General features: G+C 47.2%; 1 protein-coding gene across 1 annotated transcript in view; it reads left to right on the top strand.

Annotated features, from left to right (window-relative positions):
- Positions 1-5,082, top strand: part of Pgm1 (phosphoglucomutase 1) — a 55,915-nt gene extending 50,833 nt beyond the window's left edge. Inside the window, exons 10-11 of the mRNA XM_050136164.1 lie at positions 123-257; positions 4,459-5,082. Of these exons, the coding sequence (XP_049992121.1) occupies positions 123-257; positions 4,459-4,548 (225 nt within the window). The 3' untranslated portion in view covers positions 4,549-5,082. The remainder of the gene's footprint in view (positions 1-122; positions 258-4,458) is intronic.
- Positions 5,083-16,209: the final 11,127 nt, after the last annotated feature.

Raw genomic sequence — 16,209 nt, 5'->3', positions numbered from 1 at the left:
TATCAAGGATCTAATCCCCCAATGGATAAGGTTGGGTCTCCAAATGGACCCCTCCTGTCTGCCAGTCTGAAGTCTCCCTCTCAGCATTCGCCGGGAAAAACCCTTTGCTTATCTTTTTCCAGGGCTTGCGGCTTATATTTGCAGATGGTTCTCGTATCATCTTCAGACTGAGTGGCACCGGGAGTGCAGGGGCCACCATTCGATTGTACATTGATAGTTATGAGAAGGACGCTGCCAAAATCAATCAGGACCCCCAGGTAATGCCTATGTCCTGCACCCTGGCTCGTTATTTTGGTTCAAGGGAGTGATTATGGTCTGCCGAACCTGCGGCATCACTGCCTATCCTCAATGACCCATCAGGTCACCGGCTCTACTAGCTTTTGTTTTGTCTCTTTTAGTGTGTTAGAACAAAATGACCAATAATAACCACAGTAATAATTACCTTTGTCTGAACATTTGTTGTTGATTACACCCACTACATAAATATATTCCGTTAACAATCTCATCCTCTCTGTCTCTGTCTCTCTCTTGTGTGTCTGTCTTGTGTGTGTGTGTATCTGTCTCTCTTTCTCTCTAATGTGTGTATGTGTGTATGTGTGTATCTGTCTGTCTCTCTTGTGTTTGTGTGTGTGTGTGTGTGTATGATGGTGTATGTGGTGAGGTATGCCTATGTGTTCCTGACAGCCAGAGGAAGACATCTAGTGCCCTGCTGTTCCCTCATTCCCCTAGACAGGGTCTCTCACTGAGCCTGCAGCTAGGCTGGCAACTGGCAAGTGACCCTCCTCTCTCTGCCTTCCCCCTCACAGCACTGGGGTTTGAATTATGCGCACAGCCATGCACAGCTTGTTTTGTGTGGGTTTCAGACATTTAACTCATCTGGTGATACTTATATAGCAAGCACCCTTACCTGCCCCAGTTCCTATTCGTTTAATTCTCAGACTATATGGACTGTTCTTCCCCCTTGTACTGATAAGGGCACTGAGACACAGAAAGGCAACAGGCACTGACTAGGCGTGTGCTCTGTTCAGTGGCAGTTACACGAGAATGGTTCTTTGCATCAGTCGTTGCATGATGTCTGGCCTGTCTTTGATCATGCATCGCTTTGCTTGCTGGCTCACCTGCCCTGATAAAGCATCTGCTGGTTCCAGCTTTGTCAGGGTCAGGGACAAGCGGGGACAGGCAATTTTATGTGTCTTGCTGGAAAAGTCTACTGGGTTGGGTGCCTGTGGAGTATGTAAGACTTCCAGAATAGTCACCAAACCGAGGATCTAAGAGGATAAATGGCGCACAGAGGAGGTCCCCAGCTGTGTTCCTCAGAGCACTCACCTTGGCCGATGCTCCTGAGCCAGAGCTTTAGACCCACCGAGTGTGGAGGGGATAAGGCACATTTGCTCTCTCAGTGTTCACAACTCATATTGTACCATAAAAGGCTCAAGACAATGTCCCCTGGAAGATGCTCGTCTAAATGGCATCTGCTAAGAATTCAGCAGATGTTTTCCAAAGGCATAAAAATGGCCGGGAAGTTTGTGGAACAGAGACCCTGTCACTGTTCATAAGGGAAATGCAAAGGACAGCCAGAATATGTTAGGACCCCATGTCAGCAGACTGGCTGTTGACAAGAGGACCCGAGGTGAGTGTCATGCTGGGGACTAGGAAGCACACTGGTATGGCAGTTCTCAGAAATGTGTGACCCCCCACCACACACACAAAACAAACACGTTACCAAGAACTTCCGTGCAATGAACAATCTTTGCCTGGGTTTGTGCCCGGAGAAACTGGAGCCTTTGTGCTGGAAGGACGGCTGTCCTCGTAGGCAGTTGCTATGCTGCTGTGCCCATGGTTCCACTGCGACTCCAGCTTCATTCCTAGCAACAGATGAAGAGATAAAGGTGTGACCAAGTCACACAGGGCAAAGTTACCCCATCTTAAAAATAAGAGAGTCCTGCCATTTGCAGCGACACGGTGATCTTGGAGAACATTATACTGAGCAAAACAAGACAGTCCCAGAGAAATAGAGGCCATATGGGGTTATTTATTTGCAGAAGCTAAAAAGAAACAATTTAACTCATACACAGAGAAGGGTTAGTTAAAGGGTAGACACTTGCAGTTAGGCAGGATGCAGGAGAGAACTCAAAGTCATGGTGATGCCTGTAGTTAGTCATGCTGTATGTAGTGCCTACATTTTTCTGAGAAAGCATATTGCTGATGTCTTCACTACCACCATGGCAGAAGAAGAGCTGTGACGAGATTGGCTGTGGCAGATGGTTCGACAGTAGTAGTCCCTTCACCGCATCGCTGCTGTTGGGAGCTGGAGTTTGGCCTGACGGCAGAGTGCTTGCCTAGCCTTCAAAAGCCTCATCATCCTGCAGGGAGCCAGATTTTTAAAAATTACATTTGATACCTCAAATATAAACCAATTTTTGTGAAAAAGAAATGAAGTAATGTGTATCATATGTACTTTTGCACAAAGCCTCTTTTCTTCTAGTACCCGATAAAAGCTTGTAAAACTCCAATTTGGAGATTCTAGTGTAGTGGGTTTGAGCATATAGGTTGTAGAGTTAGTAAGGTCTTATTTTAAATTCTCTTCCTGCCACTGAAGACCCGTGTTCCATGTTTTTGTGTCTTGGTTTCCTTGTATATAAAATGGTGCAGTGATAACTTTACATCATTGTAGGGATTTGGAAAGAGAGTGGATTTAAAATGCTTCCTCACTGGGGCTGGCACATGTGATCAGCTTTTAAGAAAGGTGATGTCACTGTTAGGAGCGCTTGCTGCTTTTGCAGAGGACATGGTTTTGGTTCCAAGCACTCACATGATAGCTCAGAGCCATCTATAACTCCACTTTCATGGACTCTGATCCTTTATTCTGCCCTCCCTAGGCACTAGTCATATGTGGTGCCGCTACATACATGAAAGCAAAACACCCATATTCAGAAAATAAAGAAATCTTTAAAACCTTAAAAATTAAAAATCAAAAGCAGTTCAAGGCTGGTGAGGTGCTCAGCCGGTAAAGGCACTGAATTTGAACCCCAGAAGCCACCCAGTGGAAGGAGAGAACAGGCTCCCCTAAGCTGTCTTCTTACCCGCCACGTGTGCTGCTGTGGTATGCATCTGGCTCATGTAAGTGTGTGTATACACATACACACGAAAGATGTAAAATAGAGCAATCCATTTTCAGATTTTTTTGACCCTAAATTTTTAATTGTAAAACCCCCCACAGTCTATCATATTTTTAAAGTCTATGTAGAGCACGTTTGCATTGTTCCCAGCAGAGCGCCAGAGCCTTTTCAGTTTGTAGAGCTGAAGGTTGACCCTCTGTGGCAGCCTGGTTTTCCATCAGTACTTGCAGCCAACCCTCTGCTGTTATGTCTGAATTTGACTAGATACTTTGTGCGCAGTTGCATTTGTTGAAAAGGAGCTGGGAAAACAAAAACGGAGCTACAAGAGCCTGCTTCTCTGTTTCTGTCACACTTTTTCCAGCAGCCAGGTTCCAGCTTCAGCAATCTCCATATCTGTGTATGGTTTTAACTTCCCTAAAACCTGATCCAAGGGCCCTGGGGGCCACACCACAGGTTCTTAAGATTATACAGAAGGAGAAAAGGGGAAGGTGGGAATGGTTAGCTCTCTCTTTATCTTCAAGTTAAAAGCCTGGTCTGTGCTAGGCGGAGGAATGAAAAAATATATTTCTTCTGAACTTAAATTCCCAGGGTGGAGAATCAACTGAAACGTTTGGGGCTCTCTCCGTGCCTGCAGACACCACCAGCCACCTGGGGAGTGTCTGCCTTTACTCTGAGGCTGCTGTGTTTAAGCTGCAAGGACAGTGGCATGTGGTAGCCATAGTGGGTGGTGCCGACTTTCCCAGTTAGCGTGATTTGATGGAGATGAAAGACAGTAATGGCAAGAAAATGCCCTGTTTGGGCTATTTATGTCCTATCACTGCACACCTTTGGTATTCCTCTGTAAAACAGTCCGTCTAACTAGATGGAGTTTTCGTTTGTCTGATGTCAAGAATGATTCATTTCAGCAGTGGGGTCCACCCCTGCCCCCCAGTGAAAGCTGCTGTGATCCGGGGGTTGCATCTGACGTGAGCATCAGCTCAGACAATGTAGAAGGACACAGCTAAGAGAACCATGTTTTAGGGGGAGTCATGGCAGAGAGTTGGAGAGAAGTGGGTACCCTGGCAAAAGATTTACAGCAAAAGAGTCTCATGGACTTGATGGGATGAATGTGGGGGATGTGGAGAGGAAATACCCAGAATGTTTTGGTCGCTTGCTTCGCAGGGTAGACCTGGAGTTGGCTAACTGAAATAAGAAGGGTTGGAGCCAGGCTTGGGTTCGCTTTATTAACTTAAAAGAGCTTCGGGTATCTTGGAGCCCTGGAGTAAGTGGTTGGAGTCATGGACCAGGGATCTGTTGACAAAAGTGATGGAAAAGGTTCTTCCGTTTGTGTTTCTCTCAGGTCATGCTGGCTCCCCTGATCTCCATTGCTCTGAAGGTGTCCCAGCTCCAGGAGAGGACAGGACGCACTGCCCCCACTGTCATCACCTAGAAAGATGGCCAGACGTGGTACGTCCCTCCACCCAGGACCCATCCACGCCACTGGTTGAAGAGCATGAACAGAAACAGTGTATTCGCCCGGGCTTTTTAGGACTTGATTTTTTTTACTTCCCACTTGATAAACAGCCAATTGTGAGGCACTACCACTGTGTGGGGGAGAAGGACGGCAGACCTGAGAGCTCACACTCACGTCTGTCCCTTCCCTTGCCCTGTTCAACTGCTGCTGTGTGCCCCTTGGTCTCCTAGCATCAGGTACTGCTTACACCAACATGTAAAGGTTTGGAGGCTGAGGGTCAGCAGTAAGGCCATCTCCTGTCGGTAAGGTGTGCCCGTGAAATGATGAGGTTCCCGCTCCACTGTGAATGTCCTCATGTTTACATGTCATCTGAGAGCGTACGGTTTCTGGTGCCTTCTCTCTAGTCAGTTTTCCTCCGAGTGAGACGTGCTTGTCCACAGATCTCTGTGTTGTTTTGCGCATGGTCCCATTCGCACCGATATTTGGGACATTAAAGCAGAATGCACTTACTGTTTGTTGCCTGTTGTCTTCTTCACTCTTAACTACAAAGAAATAAAACAGACTGTCTGCCTTGTTTCAGGAGGGGGGGCTTATATTTTGTTTGGGGGTAGTGGTTTATTTGATGAGGGGGGATTATATTCTGTTTTGATGTTCTAGCCAGAGCGACTTTATTTGTGGATAAGTTGACAATCCTTAGATTTAAGAGCTATAATTTTCAATCTCACCGGGGCAGCAACCTCTGGATACTCCCAGGGTTACCGAAGAAAGCTTGGTGCAGTGAACGGCTTAAGGAAGAAGGTGATTTCCAGAGCTGGTGGAGCTGGTGGAACAAAACCATGTGTATGCTTTGTGGCACTGGCTGCCCCAGGCCTGCTGAAGAGGCGGAGGAAGGCCCTCAGATCTGAGTAACCTCTGCACCTTGCTGTCCAGCCCACAAGGATAACAGCAGTCAAAAGGGCCGGCTTTGAAGCCAAGTGACCTGGGTTTGACTCATACCTGAGCCCCTGACTGACCTTTGGATGCCATTCCCCTCATCTTCAAAGTGGGGACACGAACAGTTCTACCTTTGGGGGTGCGGGGCTCATTAGATGCATAAACCTGTGCCGTCAATCTCTGAAATCTTCACCCCCCAAGGAGGGTGCCCCCCGAGCAGCACGCCCTCACTGTTAGCCACTGCTCAGCGTTACCCTTTCTTTACCAGACTACATCGAATAGCGCAGAAGGTGTGAAAACATTATTCTCCTTATTAAAGGTCGATAATGTGCGCCCAGGGTGTTAAGAGGCTTAGTGTAGCATTACAGTCCCCCCAAGAAACATCTGCACGTATCGGTTTGCCAGGAAATAAATGCCGGCTAAGGGTCAGAGGAAAGAAACCATGTACGACATGTATCACTGCCCTCAAAGTGCCTGTAGGATGCGCGGGGGCATCGGAGCCAGCACAGGTAGAATGCCGTGAGTTGGGAGGGCAATACCTGCTGTTGGCATTCATATTTTCCCCGTGTCTATTCTGTTGTAAATGTTGAGATGTGTGCCATCCAGAAACCCTCCAACTAAGAAGTTATTATCCCCGTGTTAATCAGCTCAGCTGAAACCTAACAGATGTTTAAGCACCTTGCCCGGGGCTCTCAGCTCCCATAAGCAGGGGCTCATGTCTGACATTGTCTTTCGTTGACTCTCCACAACTCTCTGTCTCTAGAAGGAGCTGCAGACACTCCCAGTAGTGCAGCCCCTAGGGTAGCTGTAAAAACGTCCTGTTTGCCCCAGCCACAGTTCAGCTGCTTTTCCTGACTCTACTTGGAAGCTGAAAGCTGAGGAGAGGACGAGGGAAAGGGAGGTGGCTGGAGCCAAGTTAGGTGGGTGGGACCAGGTCACCTTCTGTGGCTGCCTGCCGAAAGATGGGAGTGGGGGGCCACAGTGGAAGAGGAGCATGAGAGGCTGGCCTGCTGCAGCAGCCAACACCCCCAACCCCCAACAGCTTCATTGTTGAGTCATGCTTGTTTTCTTTGGGGTGTGGTGAGAATTGCTGTGAGAAAATTGGGTCAGAATTGTTTGGGGCCCTCGGCTTGGAAACTTCCCTTTCCCCTTATCTTGACTTATGGCTCTTCCTGGAGAAGCAGTTTCCTGCTCAGATGTTCCCCAGCACCCCAACTAGACCTGGCTTCCTACACTGGGCCTCACTCGAGGACAGCAGAGGCCAAGCTCCCTCAGCACTGTGTCCCTTGGTTCCTCTGCCTCCTCTGTTCCAGAGCCCACCCAGCTGCTCCCCGATGCATTTCAAGACCGATGGGACCGAAGCTAGCCTTGCTGTCCAGCAGTTCCCGTGTGCAGGGGACACACCCCTCACTAGTGATCTGACCCCCACAGTAGAGTGGGTGGGATGAGAGAGAGCTCCCTGGTGGTCTCAGTGCACATCTTCCCCGGCGTGGAAGGGCTTCCTGGCCTTCTGGCTTCACCCTCTGCTGAACCCTGCTAGTTGCCACCTGCTGTATACTCTCAAGTTCCGCTTGATCTCTTGAATGCTGCAGGACAAAGATCCCTTGGCCTGCCTGCCTGCTCACCGTGCCCGCTTCTTTCCCCTTTCTGCCTTCTGAGACACTTGCAGTTTCCTCTAAATGCCATGCTCCGGCCTCTAGACCCTCCCGTCTGTTCTGCTTGCCCCTCCTCAGTCGTGCCCTCCATCCCTGATCTTCCTTGTGTCCCTAATTACGCGTTCTTTCCCTGCGACGCTGTTTCCTGAGCCCACATTGTCGCTCACCGCTCACCGACGTTCTTTTGCACTTCTGCCTAGAGCTCTGTGGCAGGCAGACTGTTCCGTGCCTTCTCTCATGGTCTAACCTCACGCCTGGTTCTTCAGAAGCTGTTAGCACTTGTGTTTGCATTGGTTTCACGCATGGCACTTTCATTATGCTGCGACTTTTCTGACGTGAGAAGTAGGAATGTCTTAGAGGTCCCAGGCAAGTGACCAACTTTCCTGGCTAACCACCAGTGTTAGAAATATTTTCTAACAGCGCCTCTCCGCCGGCTCAAAGAATTCCAATCAGACCAGACTAAACCAAAGTAAATACCCGTGTTTAATAGAAGGTGGTCCCCGGGTGGTCGGGAACGTGGCAGGTGGGAAGACAGAGGGAGCGCACGCCAAACCCAAAACCACGTGTTCCTAAATACCCAGTGGAAGTGGTCCTGACCCTTCCCAGGGAGGGGTCAGCGCTTGGCAGGCTGGGAGTTGGAGTCCAAGTGGTTGGTGGGCTGGGATAACACTTCCAACTCAATATTACAACCAAGAACCCAAGACTAAAAGTGAGAAAACATCCAGGGGAAGGGATCCTGGTAGCAGATAGGAAACATACATCAGGATCCCTTAGATTAAGACTTAATTTGCTGAATGCAGTGGTAAACATCTGTAGTCCCAGATACTCAGGAGGCTGAGGCAGAAGGATGTCTTTGAGTATAAGAGTGCAGGACCAGCCTGGGCAAGACAGCAAGATCTGCATTGAGAAAATAGGAGTTAGGTTTGGGGCAAAAGGGTGAGAAAGGAGGAGGAAGAGAGGCAAGGGAGGTGGAGCAATTATGAAATATTACAAGTATTGTCGTTTATTGCTCTGAAAATTCGGGGTCAATTTGCAGAAGAGTTCTTTCTTTCTTTTTTTTTTTTTTTTTTTTTTTTTTTTTTNTTTTTTTTTTTTTTTTTTTTTTTTTTTTTTTTTTTTTTTTTTTTTTTTTTTTTAGAAGAGTTCTTTCTATTGCTTACAGAAACAAGTTATTTTCCCTCAAGGAATTACCAAAGCAGGTCCAAGCTAAAGTATTCTTTGAAACCAGTTCATGGGGAGAAACCCAGACCGGAATAAGACAGGTACCTGACCCTGGGCCTCCCATTTCAGGCCCTCCTGGAAGGCTGAGGTTCAGCCTTCTTGGTTCTCAGGACCAGAATGAGATGCTGATGTATCCTTACACGAAAGACTGATGGCAGTGTTTATGGCACAGCCTCTGATAGCCGCCCGCCCGCTGCCCTGGGTTTGGTTTTCATCTGATGCAAAAGCTCCACCTAGATCCATTAAGTTGGATTGGAGGGTGTGGCCTAATAGCTTTGCCACGTCTCCATGAGTCACTTCTGCTCTCCAGATGACAGGAAGACCCATCAGAGGAGCTTTTGGGCTAATGTTTAAGAAAATCTCTGTCTCCACTGCTTCCCGGCTGACTCTGTTCTACACCATGATAAACGAGCTACTCCTAGGCCAGAGAAAGAAATGGAAGCTTTGAGAGTCCCTGCTGTGTCAGGGCAGAAGGCCAGCTCGCCTCCTTCACCCACCCGAGGGTTGTGGGAACTCTGTGTATAGCACTAACCATTGTGAGGTAGAAGAACACCCCCAAATACACATTACTGATCTTCTCATGCTCACAGAGTCTACGGGGCAGGAAGTCAGGTGGGACACAGTGGAGATAGTTTGTATTTGCCTCAGTGTCTGCGACTTCTCTCGAGAACCCTGGAGTAGCTGAGATACCTACATGGGCTGAATCCTCACCCAGTCCTATGTCTTCTGTCACAGGAAGCTCAGTTGGGACCATGGGATCTTGTGTACCTTCCTATGGCTTCCCCATGTAGCATGATGTGGTCATCTTTGGAAAGTATCACTTGTTCTGTAGACCAGGCTGGCCTTGAACTCACAGAGATCCGCCTGCCTCTGCCTCCAGAGTGCTGGGATTATAGGTATGTGCCACCACTGCCTGGCCAAGTATCACATTCTTAAATGATACCTCCCCACTAATAAATCTGCCATTCTAGGCTGTGTGGGTATGAGAATGACTGTAATTTAGAAGTTGTTTTTCCAGAGACCATCCTATTGTCAGTCATCTAGCTAGGACATGTGCCATGACATGCGCATAACAGATACAGCAAACCACCTGCAATGCTACTACTGGAAACCTTGGCTTGTATTCCAGAAGCCTCAATATGAGGTACTGGACCAAAAAAAAATTCATTTTAAGTGTAGTGGAGGTGTGAAAAAAACAGCCATTTGCTGGGCAGGGGATGCAGCTCAGTTAATAGCATGTTTGGCTGACGTGAATAAAGCCTTAGGTTCAGTCCCAAGCCGTGCACACAGGTGTGGTCCCTGCCCTGACATCATTGCTTCTGCAACTCCAGCAGTACTCTTGAAAGTCCCAAGATCCTGTTTTTTAAATTGATGATGTGTTGCCTGTGCTTATAGTTCATGGGTGGTGCTACCAGAGAGATTTACTTGACTGGTACTGGGGAGAGGTCAAAGGCTAGTTTATAGAAGGTCAAGTTCAAGAATCCCAGGTCTTCAGCAGATAACTTGCAAAGTGCCTGATTCAAGATAGATGGAAGGCCTTGGCTGTCTTCTGTTTGCACAAGCATCCTAAACCAGAGCATTCCCGGATGCTCTCCCAGCCATCGTAACAACCAGTTCATCTTAGGGTCCCTAAGTTCGTGTTCTTATTCCCATGTTTTTAGTACAGGCCAGGTATCTTTTCAGTCATATGAAAACTCTGTACTGGGGAAGATGGATCAATGAATAAATACCACACAAACGTGAGACCTAAGTTGAGGTCCCTAGAACCTATGTAGAGTACTACACAGTATTACGTGCCTAAAATTCCAAGGCTACTTTGATGAAAACGGGGTGCTGTCCTGGCTGGTTATATGTCAGCTCAACAGAAGCTAGAGTCATCTGAAAGGAGGGCACCTCAGTTGAGTAAACACCTCCATAATATCCGACTGGGGAGCATTTTCTTAATTAGTGGTTGATGGCAGAGGGCTCGGTCCACTGTGGGTGGTGTCACCCCTGGGCTGGTGGTCTCAGGTTCTCTAAACTTGCAGGTTGAGCAAGCCATGAGGAGCAAGCCAGGAAGCAGCACCCCTCTATGACCTCTGCATGAGCTCCTACCATCAGGTTCCTGCTCGATTGAGTTCTTTCCCAGCTTCCCTCAGTGATGAATTATTACCTGGAAGAGGAAGTGAAATAAACCCTTTCCTCCCCAAGTTGTTTGGCCATGGTGTTTCATAGCAACAGAAGCCCTAAGTGGACAAAAATTAGTACTAAGATTATGGCGTATTGCTGTGGCAGACCTGACCATGTTGTTTTGGGGAGGATTGTGGAAGGACTTTGGAACTTTGGGTTACAAAAGCCACTGAGTGTTCAAAGCTTGGTCCACTGTTCTATGGGAGCCTGGAAGAAAAGAAGGTTGAGAGAAATGGAGATGACAGAGGCCTGGCTTGGGAAGCTTCAGAGGGAAGTTCAAGGTCACTTAAAAACTTTCAGGGCTGTTGCATATTTCGAGTTTAGAATGTGTGGTTCTGGTCAGTTGAGTCTGAAGAATCAGCTTGTGATGAACAGGAGACAAGAGCCATTGATGTGAAACCTTTGCTTTCCTGGGACACCTGGCGCTGCTCAGCTAGAGCTAAGAGATTCGCACTGGTTAAGAAGAGATCAGCATCACTGAGGTGAAACCTTCTGGGATGTGTTTCCTGAGAGTCGGCACACACAAGCTGTGTTCCAGAGGAGGCCAAGGTTGAATCTTGTTCTGGCAGCTGAACTTGATAATGTAAGAGTCACCCAGGTGCTGCTGGGGTTGTGAAAAGCTGCTGAGGCGTGGCACTGTGAGAGGCCACTGGATATGGTGCAGCCTCAGGAGCGGTTGAAGCTCCAGACTTGAAAGGGTCATTCGGAGAAGTTGAGGCTTAGTGCCATGAGGAGGGAGCCTAGGAGAGGCTATTGGTAAAAGTGTAGTTTAGTTGCGTCAGAAGACCCCAGCGGTTTGGAGATGCCAGTGCCATGGGGTTAGAGGCAGTGGTGGGGTGGATCCAGTTGGAGCCTAGAAGATAAGCCATGCGGGCAGCAGAGGGTGAACCTCGAGATATGACCCAAGCCCTTTGGAAGGGCCTAGAAGACAGAAAGTGGATCCCATATATTGGTCATTTACACAGCTATTTACACAGCTGGAGTTTGGCTTTTCTTTGATTTGATTGTGACTATATCCTGACTCTTCCCTCTTGTACTAAGAATATATTTAACTTATTTTTTTTTAAATTTGAATGATCCCATACTTGAAAGACTGAACTTTTAAAGAGATTTTAGAGTTGTACAAATACTTTGGATTTTAAAAGAGAATGAACATTTTAAAATGACTGGATTTTAAGTGTTTGAAGTTTTGAAGACTGTAGGACTCTTAAAATTCGGAATGTTTATAGTGTAGTGTTGTTATTCAAGTGTGATATTGGGGAGAAACAAGAAAGGAAAGGTTATGGATCAGTAGTGGATATGTTTACATGTGTTAAACTGACAAGGGGTCAATTGTGCTAGCTACTTTTATGTCAACTTGACACAAGCTAGAATCATCTGAAAGGAAGGCATCTCAACTGAGAAAATGCCTCCATAAGAGCCAGCTGAGGGGGGCTGGAGAGATGGCTCAGTGGTTAAGAGCATTGCCTGCTCTTCTAAACGTCCTGAGTTCAATTCCCAGCAACCATATGGTGGCTCATAACCATCTGTAATGAGGTCTGGTGCCCTCTTCTGGCCTGCAGACATACACACAGACAGAATATTGTATACATAATAAATAAATAAATAAATATTTTTTAAAAAAGATCCAGCTGAGGAGCATTTTCTTAATTAGTGATTGAAGGGGAAGGGCCCAGCCCATTTTGTGTGGTGTTACCCTTGGGCTGTTGGTTTTAGGTTCTGTAAGCTACGGGGAGCAAGCAAGTAAGCGGCACCCATCCATGGCCTCTGCGTCAGCTCCTGCCTCCATGTTTCTGCTCTGCTTGGGTTCCTGTCCTGACTTCCCTCATGGATGGACTATGATATGGAAGTGGAAGTGAAATAAACCCTTTTCCTCTCCAACTTGATTTTGGTTATGGCATTGCATAACAATTGTAACCCTAATTAGGACAGAAATGAGGCAGAATCCTCAGAAGTTCATGGACCAGCTAGTATGATATACACAGTCTCAAGCATCAAGAAATCCCATCTCAAGCAAAGTAGAAGGTAAACACTGTCACCTGAGGTGGTCTCACCTCCACATGCACGCTGTGGCATGTGCACATTCACATTCACACACATGAACACACATACACGGAAAGAGAATAAATATTTCTGAACAATGAAGGACTAACCCCAGAATGTCCTTGGGGACACAGTCATGCCCTCTGATGACAATGATCAGGAACTCTCAGTCTAATGTCCAGTATAATCCCTAATACAGATCCACTCTTGGTGATCTTCTCAAAAAATGACCCCACCCCCACCACTCCACCCTACAAGGAAAGGATGTCCTGATTTCCAGAGCGAGGCAGAAGGCAACTGTAGCCAGCCTTGGCCAGGTTCCCTTTCCAGCTTTGGGACGCTCTACAATGCAGTATTTGTCTCCTTCCACAGCTGCCCAGATCCCCTTCCGTTTTCCATGCTGGCCTGATGTGACCTGTTACTGCTCTCTTCAGGAAGACCAGACTCTCAGGAGCGCCAGGTAAGACAAGAATAAATTTGATTTCTTTAGCTGTCAGATCCATTTCTTTGGCTGTCAGCTGAAGACAAACATGTCCTCTGAATGGCCACAGCTCTCACCCTTCCTCTGAGATGGACTCTGGGGGAGAAAAGCTGTCCTGAGTTCTATTCCCAGGCTCCTCATCCCTGAGAAGACTCCATGGATGCGCAGTCAGTACTCAGGTTCATATAGGCAGCATATATTCACATTTCTTTATCTCAAGGGAGTTGAAGCCTGGCTCTGGCCTCCATCCCATTAGATATCGGGGGTGGTGTTTCTTAATTGAACACCGAATGGCTCTCATTTAAAGCACATGGCAATAAAGCCAGTACGATTTTTAGTCTCATTTTAAATGAAAAGACAGAGGCACAGATGCTTAGGCAACCTGCTCAGGATTACATTGAGCTTATGTGACTGTGCCCTGCTCCTTTTTTGAATCTGGGTCTCATGGAGCACAGGCTGGCCTGGAACTCACTGTGTATAGTCGATGATGACCTTGAATCCCAGATCTGGGATTTCACGTGTGCACCTCCCCACCTGGTTGAATACACTGCTGTGGATGAAAGCCAGGGCTTTCTGCATGTGAAGCAAGCACTCTAGCAGCTGGGTTATGTCACCAGCCCATGAGATCCCTACTCCAATCTATCAGCTGGGCTACGTCGCCAGCCCATCAGGTCCCTACTCCAATCTAATTCTCGGATTTTTCAGGCACCATCTGAAACATGAGTGAATAAGTGGCCAAGATCCTTTTCTGATCCCCCAATCCATTTCCCCTTCCTCTTCCATGTTTGGCCATCACTTACCCATTTATGTTTCTTTTACCCACACTTCTTTCAAAGAACTTCATGAGCTGTAATAATTAGTTCTAATGCCAGGTGCCACTCTAGGGATGCAGAGAAACCCCTATTACATATGGCTAGAAATGGTAGATTTTGAAATATTATTTCAAGTTGCTATTGGGTCACACTGCTTTCTTTTTTATGCTGGGGCATTTTTCTCTTGTAACGTTTAACTCATGAGCAAAATGTTCCAGATAGTTAAGTCCTGACTTCCTTTCCCTTGGACGGTAGACCTTATGCCACAGAATGAGACAAGTCCTGATTAATCTGGATATTTTCTGTCGGTTAGGTGATGCGTGTGATTTGACCAAACCTAAGCATATAAACATATATCTCATGTGCTTCAAGTGGGTCTTATTCTTAAAATCTTTGGAGGGGTTTGAAGGGGAGGGAAGAGGAAGGAAGGGGAGCAGAGAAAAATCTATAGCTTAATAAAATCAATTTAAAAATTTGGCTTTATCTTCCAAATATGAGTTCTCCTGGTGCTATATGTGTGGTTGATGTACTTGGAGGCCAGGAGAGGGCACTGATCCCCTAGAACTTTGGATCCTCTAGAACTGTACTTACAGAAGGTTGTCTGTGAGCTGCTGCAGGGGTGCCGGGAACTGAACCCGGGTCCTCTGAAAAAGCAGCAAGTGCTCTTAACCTCTGAACCATCTCTTCAGCTGCAAAGCAGGTCTTGTTCTAGGCAGGGCCTGCTTGGGGTTTGGAACAAGCTTGTGGCACAGCAGGTTAAAACCTTACTAAGAAACCAGGTGGCAGTGGCACATGCTTTTAATCCCTGCACTTGGGAGACAGAGGCAGGTGGATCTCTGTGAATTCGAGGCAGCCTGGTCTACAAGAGCTAGTTCCAGCACAGGCTCCAAAGCTGCAGGGAAACCCTGTCTTTAAAATCCAAAAATAAAATAAAAATAAAAAAAAGCAAAAACAAAACCTTACTAGTAAAGGTATCATGCTGCCTGAGTCTGCTCGTGCTTTGTAAGATACCTCTTCAGCCTTCCATCCTTATTGTGCTGGAAAAGAAACTGAGGCACAGAGAGGTTCTGTGACTTGTAAGGTGGTTCTGACTGGCAGGCAGGCAGCCTCCACAATTCCTTTTCAAAAGCAGAGCTATGGAGAGAACTTGGGGACATGTGTACAGACGGCCCAACCAGAACCACACTGCCAAGGCCCAGGGATGAGAAGCTCAGAGACTAGCAGTGGTTGAGGAGAGACAGGCCCTGGGGTGAAGAGTAATAGACCCAAGGGCTCAGGAACCACATCTCCACCGCAGGGAAAGCACAGATAGCTGTAAGGGCTCCTGGGGCCTGATGCTGCGTATCTGCTGGAGTGGGGTGCTAGCTCTGGACAGATGTCTCGGGTGTGTGTAGAAAAGGGAAAGAGAGGGCAGGTTTTCAGTGATCAGAATGGGAATGGGTGGGGAGAGTCAAGCCAGTCCCCGGGTAGCTTCCTGTGCCAGCCCTACCACCCTGTCCTTGCTGGTGCCTGTCCTTTCCACCCATCCCCAACAGCCTCTGGTCATCACTTACCTACTGACTGTGGTCCATGCCTTGATATGGATGGTTATATGAGTAAAGTCCCCCCACAGAAGTCCCCCGACAGTTTCAGCCCTCTTTCCAGGTTCTTTCTGCCCCTTGCCATGGCCCTGGTCTTTTTATCTTGAATTCCCTTCCTATCATGCTCCATCTTTAAAAAAAAAAAAATGTACTTATTTTGCTATGGGGGAGGGGAGTATCAAATGAGCAAGATCGCTTTCAAATGGTAGTTTTTATAAGATGTTATAAACTTGTACCTTTTCACCATTAAAACGCACTGTGTGTTCCTTCATGATATATTTAGATAAAAAGAATGGTGCTTTTCTACATTCCAAAAAACAAAAGGAGATAGAACCATGTATCACAGAATCCATCTCCTTAAAGTGTGGGGTTCATTGATGTGTGCTGTATTCAGGAGGTTGTCAAGGTGGGCTCGCATCGCTCTTATCCAGTTCAGGACCATTTTCTTCATCCTGCGACAATCATGTGTCTTAGCAGTTACTCTTCCATCACCCGCCTCCTGGTATCCACAAATCTACCTCTGTCTCTATGGGTTTGTCTAGGCTGCACATCTCGTACAACTGGGAGTCGTAGACATCTAACTTCTGTGCTTATACAGCTCTTAGTGTAATAAAGCGACTTTGGAGTCATTCAACATGAAGCAGGTCATTGGCCCTTGTCAACAGCACCTCCTTCGCTGTGCATTATGAAGCAAATGCTGTTGAGACTAATGGGCGATGGTCTCAGCGTTGAATTCCTATCTG

This window comes from Alexandromys fortis, unplaced genomic scaffold, assembly GCF_014885135.2.
Source record: "Alexandromys fortis isolate MF-2015 unplaced genomic scaffold, M_Fortis_MF-2015_v1.1 scaffold_13, whole genome shotgun sequence".
NCBI lineage: Eukaryota > Metazoa > Chordata > Mammalia > Rodentia > Cricetidae > Alexandromys > Alexandromys fortis.
The sequence above is the reverse complement of the archived record's forward strand: the minus strand, read 5'-3'. Positions and strand labels throughout refer to the sequence as shown.